The sequence below is a fragment of the Sus scrofa genome, chromosome 9, assembly GCF_054392235.1.
Source record: "Sus scrofa isolate SSC_HxYL_T2T_F1_AM1 chromosome 9, Sscrofa_HxYL_maternal_Yorkshire_Landrace_v2.0, whole genome shotgun sequence".
NCBI lineage: Eukaryota > Metazoa > Chordata > Mammalia > Artiodactyla > Suidae > Sus > Sus scrofa.
In genome coordinates, this window is record NC_139391.1 from 1022978 (window position 1) to 1031973 (window position 8996).

At 61.1% G+C, this 8996-nt stretch overlaps 1 protein-coding gene across 1 annotated transcript in view; it reads left to right on the forward strand.

Moving 5' to 3' along the window:
* The first annotated feature begins 6907 nt into the window (after positions 1-6907).
* Positions 6908-8996, forward strand: part of LMO1 (LIM domain only 1) — a 137738-nt gene continuing 135649 nt past the window's right edge. The window contains exon 1 of the mRNA XM_084974022.1: positions 6908-8057. Coding sequence (XP_084830148.1) covers positions 7946-8057 — 112 coding nt within the window. The 5' untranslated portion in view covers positions 6908-7945. The remainder of the gene's footprint in view (positions 8058-8996) is intronic.

Here is an 8996-nt window from a genome sequence, read left to right on the forward strand (position 1 = left end):
CGCCAGATCCGTAACCCACTGAGCGAGGCCAGGGAATCGAACCCGCATCCTCATGGGTCCTAGTTGGGGTCCTCCTGCTGTGCCACGGCGGGTGCCCTTCGTGGTGATGGCTTCCCTGTCCTGTCGGAGCCCGTGCGCCGCCTCCTCGCCCGGATGAGTGAGGCGTCTCTGCGGCGCTCGACCTGGTCGCCCTCGGAGGAGCCAGGCCGCAGCTGGGTGCAGAGTTCCCTTTCCCAGCGGTGCGGGCGAGGGCTGGCAGCTGGTCTCCTGGCAGAAAAGCCAGCGAGGCAGGGGCTTTAACCCCGTCGATCTTCTGGGCCCAAAAAAGGAACGTGCCCTTTCTTCCAAAATGTGTTCGAAACGCTCTCACGTCGGCGGCGATGCCGTCTCCCGGGTCACATCGGGGCAGCTCTGTTGTTAAGTTGGACCGGCTCCAAATTTCTGTCCACATTTTTAGTCTTAAATTAGGGACTCTGCTCAGTAAACTCCACAAAGGTCCAGAACTAAGGACCGAATGAAAGGTGAGGCCATTTTATCACCTTTTAGGGCGTCGGTACCTTCCCCCCAGCCCCAGGCCGGGCCACCTGTCCTCCTCCCGTAGGGCGCGTTGTGTTCACGTGCCTCCGTCTGCAGCTTCATTTGAGTCACGCAGACTTCTTTGGACAGGAACTTAGCTCACTCTTTCGAAAGGGAATTTTCATATTATTATTATTATTGCCGCACTTGCAGCACATGGAAGTTGCCAGGCCAGGGGTCGCATCAGAGCTGGAGCTGCGGTCCTGCAGCACAGCCACGGCAGCATGGGCTCTGAGCCACATCTGCAGTCTCTGCCGCAGCTGGCAGCAACCCCGGGTCCTTAACCCACGGAGTGAGGCCAGGGAGCAAACCTGCGTCCGCACAGAGGCAACCTTGGGTCCTTAACCCACTGAGCCGCGATGGGAACTCCTCCCATTGTGTTTTTATTTGTTAGTCCTCTGCACGGAACACGCTTGGGCCAGGCCATGTACGAATATCGACTGGGGTCGGGGAGCCAAAAGAGAACGAGTGTAATCGGTAAAGAAATCCGATCGGGTGACAGCACCTGGCTGTCCCAAACCCAGAAGCGGGAGCCAGAGGCAGGTCCCTCGGGGGGTCAGAGCCGTCCTTGCCCCGTCAGTCTGGCAGGAGCGGCCCCGCCTGTGGCCTGAACACCCGCACACCTGGGTGAGGACCCAGCTGGAGCCACAAAGGCCTGCGGGAACGGAAGCGGGGGAGGCGCAGGTGTAAGAGGTGGCCGCGGAGTCGCCCTCCCTTTTATGTGGGAGTGTTTTATGATGTTGGGAGGAGAAAGAAGGCAAAATTCAAAAACATTTTGTGCTTATCACTGAAATGCTTTGTTTAAATAATTCTATTTGACTCCAAAATGTAAGTTCCAGGTTAGAAAGATGAAAAGCAGCCAGTCCTGAAAATGAAGCTTTTTAAATTCCAGCCCTGCTGTTGGCATAGAGAATAAAGGCTTTGTTCAAACATGCATTCACAGCGGTAAGCAGAGCTTTGAAATTGGCCGGGGAACCAGTGTCCCGTGATGGCTGCACTTGGCTGGAGCCCGAGGAGCTGCGGCCTCTGGCAAATGACCCCAGGCTGGATTTTTTCCTGCCCCTCGGGAACCACTCGTCCGGCTGTGCCGGCTCCAGGGCGGTGATTGTCAGGGACCGTGTCAACCGGCTCGCCCGGCCCCTGGCTCCTCGGGGTGGGGGAGCGAGGTCCAGGCCTTGACGCCCCCAGTGCCAGGCGGCTGCGACCTCCCTGCATCACCGTCTCTAGGCCTCGGCTCCTGCCCCAGCACCCCCACCACGGTGCCCTCTGGCCCTTCGGGGAGGTGCCTCTGCCTTGGGGACCGTGTCTTCCTTATGGGCTCTTCCTAAAGTCTCTCGGCACCTCACAGGTAGCCTCTCGGTACCCCGTCCGAGGGCACCTTCTCTCTCCTGCTGAGCCCAGGGGCAGCTTTGTCCGTGGTGGCCAGTCTCCTACGAGATGACAGTAAAGTGAAGAGCAGGAAGCTCTTCTCCTTCCTGAGACCAACTGATGCGCTCGGGTCTGATGCACTAGGACTTGAGGCCGGGCCGGGTGCCAGGGGAGGTGTTCCTGGGGTTGGCACATAGATTAAGCAAGTAAATCTAGCCTTGCCCAGCTGGCTCTGAGTCTGTGGACCCAGAGCTTGAAATTTAGGTCTTAAATCCTAGCCGTGGCCTCTGGGAGCCGGAAGAAAGCAACGCTTGGGTTGTAACAGCCCAGAGGCTCTACAGCCTGGCGGGCGCTGGCGCTGCATCTCCTGCTGCAGACCCGGGCTGGGCAGAGGCCTGGGGCGGGGGGGACAGGGCACAGGTGGCCTGGAGACGCCTCCCTGGCCTGTGCATTTGTTTCCTCTCTACGAGCGCTAAAGCTCGCTTCACAAAGCGTCTTAAAGTGCCGATGTAGCTCTTCAGACGCCTCACCAAGTTGACTTTTGCTCTTCAGGAGCCTGTACAGGCTCAGGATGAATTTCGGTGTCTGCTCCGTGTGTGGCTGTCGCTTAATTCTCGTTGGTGAGCCAGTGTTCTTTGCCTTTGTTCTTCCGAGGAAGACCAGTGTCCGTCTTGCTTTCTGGGGGGCGCTTTCCTCAGCGGCTGGTGTCATCAGCTGGACCCTTCGCTCCCGGCCAGTTCTCCACACGCCCCTAAATTACCTGGAGCAGCCCTGGGCTGGAGCTGCGGGGATTCCTGCCAACTGCCCAGTGGCCTCACTTCAAGCAGCAACACACGCGTGACAGTGGGACACGGCAGTGTCACCCCTGGTGGTCTGAGAGCCTTCCCCTCTTTAGCCCGGTGCCACCCCAGGTTCCTTACAAATTTGGGTAAGATCCAACCACACCATACCTTCTGTAGGATTTTGCATAATAAAAATAAGTCCTAAATGCTCTAATTGGTCATTGTCAGGAGCAGGCTTCAGATGTCTTTGAGTATGTTGTTGGTTTTTGAGGGGTTTTTTTGGTCATGCCTGTGGCATACAGACGTTCCCAGGCCAGGGGTCCAACCTGTACCACAGCAGTGACCTGAGCCACCGCAGTGACACCATCAGGTCCTTAACCTGCTGAGCCACCAGGGAACTCCTGAATGTTTTTGACAGAAGAGAGAAGAAGGGCTCCATTGCCGCCTCAGAAATTCCTGTGAGCTGCCCTGTCCATGCAGATACGATAGATTGATGCTTTACCAGGAGCCAGGCGCTGTGATTGCTGTCACAGGGCGGCGGGGGTGGGGGGCGGGTGTTAAGAACCTCTAGAATGTTTCCGTTTCCCGTGACCTTCATCAGGTAGTGCTTGCAGCTGTGCGGAGTTCAGAAGTCAGCGGCTGGACCCTCTGTCAGCCTCCCCTCTCTCCTGTGTCTCCAGCATTTGCGGTCACCTGCCGCTTTAAGGCAGTTTGGGGTGGGGCGACCCCTTCCCTTGTCCTACCCACAGCCCCCTGGCTCCGAGGAGCACAGACCGTTTCTGAAGTCTTGGACCCCTTCCGTGGGGCAGGATGGGGTGAGGTCTGCCCCAGAATGAAGCCCAGCGATGCCTCCTGCTGCCTCCCCCTGCCCCCCCATCTCAGCCTGCGGCCCGCTGCTGGCGCCGGAGGAGAGAGGGAGCTCCTGCACGGATCTGCGTTGCTGTGGGGAACCGTAGCAGAAAAGGCTAGTGGGCAAGCTCCCAAGCCTCATTGAAATGAGTAGTTTTTACACGCATTGTCTCCCCTCCAGAAGCAGTTACCTTCTGTAGCCGGGACCCCCTCCCATCCGTGTAGACTCAGTCGTTCAGCCACTTGGCTTTCGTGCCAGCTTCTGCTCCGTGGGTTCACGCAGTCCCTGTCCGTGAAGCACCGTCGAGTGTCCCACCCCGGGTCAGCCTCGGCGGGTTGTCCTGCTGCAGGGACCCCGCTTCCCCCGGAGAACAGCAGTGTCACCACTGCCCGCGTCTCCTTTTCCCTCCGGGGTGGCCGGCACCGCACACTCCGCAGCGCAGGCACGAAGGACCAGGGGGGCACCAAGACCATCCCTCAGTAGAACTGGACTGAGAGACTGTCTTTAATCCAAGAGGCAGCTCGTGACCATCTGCGGCGTCCTGGGCCCTCACTCTCATGTGTCCGGAGCGAGCCCGGACATCCGCGTGTGGCGCCACCCTGGTCCTCTGCGCGCTGGGCCCAGTCCCTGCAGGCTGTGCGCGGGCGTCTGTGCGCAGTCTGCTTCGCCTTTGCTGGGACAGCCCTTGATGACCACGCGTCCCTGCAGCACACGTTATTTTCCTGTCCTTGTCCTCGTGGCGGGCTCTTAGCGACCACGAAAGGGCCCCTTCCCAGCATGTCACCTGCGGGGAGCGACAGAGAGTGTGCTGGGGTGAGTCTGAGGCCCGGAGCCCTGAGGTTACCCGGGAAGAAGGACTCACTTCCCTGAGTGTCTGTCTTTCTAATTATCCACCCAGATACACAGACTGGGGAGAAGGTGCAAACCGACTCGGAGGCCTGCTTGCCAGCGGCTAGTGCTGGTGGCACTGAGGGGCAGGAGAGGCTTGGCAGCCTCAGGTGGGACCCATCCTGGCCCCTCTCAATAGGATGAGCACAAGGTGTCCTCCGTGTCTGCGTCACCAAATGTCCCCTCGGCTCCCAGGCCACGGGGACGCAGGAATATCTATGCCTGAGTCGCATGGCTCTGCCCCCGCCCCCCGCCCGGTTACCAGCAGGAATCAAAGCCTCGTCAGCTCCGGCCTCCACGCAAACTCCCAGGACGGCTCACTCAGGCTCCCGTACGCTTGCTGCTCTTTTCCTGGAGGCCGAGGTGCCCGACATGACCCTGGAAACCAGGCTTAACCTCTGAGGCCCTGGCACGGCCCCTTCCTCCACGGGGCTGCTGCTTCCCCAGCTCTGGTGCAGCTCGTGGGGAACCAGAGGCTGTGGCAGCAGCTGCCCAGCAAGATGCCACGTGTCCAGTGATGAAAGCTGGGCCCAATTCGCAGGTGTCCCACGCAGACGTGGTGGCCTGGGCGCCCCCTCAGAGCCCCTGCGGTGGCCTCGGCTTGCACAGGGGGTGGCGGGGGTGGTGATGAGTGCTGTGATGGGGGGTGGAGGCTGTGGGAGGAGTCGTGCACGGGAGGGGCGGGGGCCGGGGCAGAGGTCCCTGGGCAGTCCCTGGCCCCACCCCAGGCCTTGGGCTCCCAGGTAATCCTGACAAGCAGCAGTCTGGGCCCCAAAGCAAGGAGAGGGACTTGCAGGCTGTTCTCAAATGTCTGAACCCGAGGGAAGGGCATCCCCACTCTGGCCACACTCGTACCTCCAGTTTTGGGGGAGACACAATCATTCAAATCACCATCCGTAAAAGAAACAATAAAAGGCATCCATGGCGTGAAGCGGGTGGGCTGCGGGCCAGGCCTCACTGCACAGCTGGGCCCAGTGAGAGGGCTGCTTTGACTGCTGGGTGCCACTGGACCCAGGCTCCCATGCCCAGGAGCCCTGCCCCAGCTGGGTCTCTCTCAGCAGTGCCTGGACTGGAACCGTGGCTCCGACCCCGCTCCTTCACCTGTGGCCTCTCTGGAAATGTCCATGGGTGCCTGGCTCGGAAGGAAGGAAGGGAGGTGGGGGGCATGTGTCCTGATGGAAGTCTGGGAATCTTGGTGACCCTAGAGCCCAAGGAGTGGCTGCCTTCTCCACATAAAGCTGAATTTCCCCAAGGCTCACCCACCTGCTTCCATTTTCTAGGGAAAAAAATTTGCAAGTAATTTTCAGACAACTGGCTGGGGCAGCATGTATGAGCTGCGTGTTTCCTGTGACTGAGTATAAGCGTCAACACGTCGTAAAACGATTCTCTGTGAACCTGAAAACCATGCAGTAGTTGTATTATTCTTACCCTGCTAGTGTTCACTACAAATTCTAGGAGTGCATCGCGGGTAACCATTCTATTCGGCAGGGCCGGTGAGGGGCATGTGCTCTGAGGGAGGCACAGGGCAGAAGTGTTTGAACCAACAAGAGCTCCCACCTCTCATGCTAGTGATGGGACGGGATTTCTAGAAACTCTTTTTTTGCAGCTGTGTCCCCACATAACAGGGTTAACTGGCAGGCAACTAAGTGGATGTGATGAAGCTAAATTAACAGTTGTCGGTGGTTAAAGGAGGAGAATGGCAGCTAATTAAAACTTCAACCACTCGGGGAAGCGTTTTCCAAACCCTGCAAGCGGGTTCAGGTGAGAGTCCACAGCCTTTGTGCAGCCGGACTCTGCCGGGCTTGGGCCTCAGGATCTTGCAAAGACTCAGGATGCGCACGAAGAAACTTTACTGAGACTACATGATGGGGAATGATCTTGAAAATGCTCCTAGGAAGGGGATGCTTGCTGCAAAACAGCTTTGGTGGGTCCTTGGGCTGGAAGCAGGCCTGGGTCCGCCGAAGTGCTGATGGGGAGCAGCGTCCAGGGCTTTTGGGAGAGGAAACCAGAGGGGCGGCGGGACAGTGGAACCCTCCATGGGAGGTGCGACTTCTCAGGGTCGACATCCAGTTCTGGACTAAACTGCGGCCGCACCCCGCCCTTGCCAAAGGCACACATCGAAGCCGGGTCCCTCAGGTGGCTGTGTTTGGAGACGGGGCCTTGAGGGAGGCAGGTTACATGAGGTCACCGGGGAGGGGCCCTGAGCTGATGGGGTGCGGGCCCTTGTGGGAGGCGCCAGGGGAAGCCCTACCCCCTCTGTGGGAGGGCAGTGAGCCGCGGCTGGCGCCAACCTGGAGGAGACCTCCGCAGAAGTCAACCTGCGGGACCTTGACCGTGGACGTCCCAGCCTCCAGAACGGTGAGAAAAGAAAAGTCACGCGGTCCCTGGTATCTCATTACGGCGGCCCAAGCGGACTATTTCACCCCCTGCCTCTGAGGAGCTCCTCCTCCCCCCCCCCCCCCCCCCCCCCCGCTTGGCAAAGGGCCTGAGGGCGAGGCGTGGGGCGGGGCCTGGGCGGGGGGGGCGGGGCAGACGGAGCAGTGGGCGGGCTCTGTGCGCTCCTGGCCCCTGGGCTGAGCGCAGGTGGACCCGCTGGCCCCCGGGGCAGGGCGGGAGGAGGGGGGGAACCCAGAGGCAGAGAGACGCCCTGGGAGCCTGGAGAAGGCCCTGGGGTCTCTTCGGAGGCCGCGTAACTGAAATTGGAGGCAGCGGGAGCTCGGCTGAGAGCCGGCCGGCGCCCGCGAGGACCGGCGTTTGCAGCGGCTGGCATCGCTGGCTGGCGTTGGAAAGGCGGCCCGGATGCAAGAAAACCCACAATAGGACTGCCTGTGCCTTGTGGCCTGGAGCCAGGAAGGGGCCTCACGCTTGGCCTCGGGGGAGAGGAGGCGGCCTGTGCTCTCCTGTGTCAAAGCCACAGCCCCTTCGACAACGGCCACGGGAAGGCAGGAGCCTGGGACGTGCCCAGGACAGAAGCAGCGCGGGCTCTTCCGGCTCAGGACAGCCTGCCCTTCCAGGGACGCCAGGCCCCACGTGCTGCCGCCTGGGCCTCGGTGGCCTGGATGAGCTCCCTGAGAAGAGGGTCTGCCCCAGAGGCGGTGGGGCCAGCGGAGCCATGGGGCCTGAGACGGCCCTGGGCTCGCATGGGGAGGCCGCCTCCTGCCTTTCTTCCCGGCCACGCCTGGCCCCAGGCGGCCCTGGCCCAGTCACCGCCCTCCTGTGCGGGTCCTGCCGCCCACGCCTTTATCCGCTGTTCCCAGTAGGGCAGCCGTGAGGATATTTTAGCGACATCACCTGGGACGCTGTCTCCGCATCCGCGTGTGGCTGGGCTTTCCGCGTGGTCCCCACACCCTCCCGCTGTGGCCTGACTCTTCCCTCGCGAGCCCGGGCTGGCCTGTGACTTGCTTTGGCCGGTTGGACGTGGCAGGAATGACTGACTCGGGTCGGTTGGGAGCTGAGGCTTCCCGAGGCCTCCCGGGGTTTCATGCACGTTCTTGCGCCTTTGCCTTCTCCTGAGAATGAGCCGGGATCAGCCTCCTGGACGATGAGCGACCACTGGCAGGAACCCAGCCATCCAAGCCGAGCCCTCAGCCAAGGTCAGTGGATGCCCTCGAACTTGGGCCTGCCTGGGGGCCTGGGGGGAGGGGCACGGGACTCTGCAGTTGCCAAAGCACCTGCTGTGCAAACCCCTGCTCTGGGGCCACCGTCGGCGCCGACCCTCAGGTTCCTGCTGAGCCCTCGGCCACCTCCAGGCCAGCTGTCATCTTCCCGAGGGCCATGCAGGCTCCTCAGGGTGACTGGCCAGCGAGAGGGGCGGTGCCCAGGCCGGGCTGCCCGGGTGCTTGGCCTGCACGCTGTCTGCGGCTACCAGAGCAAGCTCATTTACATGCGAGTTCGGTGGCCTTTTCCACAGGGAGGCTTTCAAAGTGCAGGTGTGCTCTTGGCCGTGCGAGGCCATCGTCGTGGCCTGCAGTGGTGACCCTGCGTGCTGCTGGAGGCACTCGGGGAGGTGACAGCCTGTCGGAGTCATGCAGGCCGTGGGGGCCAGAGCAGCCACCCTTCCCTCCAGGCTGTGGGGCTGCCAGCAGCCAGGCCGCGTGAAGAGCAGGCCTCAAAGCCCAGGCCCAGACCCAAAGGCGCACGTCCGCAGGTCCCTCTTCTGCGTGCGGGTGTTGCCACTGGCTGCTGATTGAGAAGCTGAGGTTGCAAGGTCCAGACTGGGGCTGGACCCAGGACGGGCTGAGAATGCCAAGTCCGGCCAAGTTTCCCTCCCTCTCTTTCCACCCACTCCTTCTCGGGCCGGGGGTCAGCCCAGGTCCGAACCCCCAGATCTGGATCTACACAACCTGCCTGGGTCACCGGGACCCACAAGATCACTTTCCAGGGTGGGGCTCCTCCCCCCGCTGCAGTGGCCCCATGGTGTCCACAGAATTTGGCCACAGAACTTGGCCTGAACTCCTTCCAGGGTCAGGGAGCTCATTACCTCACAGGGCAGTCTGCTCTTCTGTGTGATTCCAGCCGTTAGAAAAGACTCT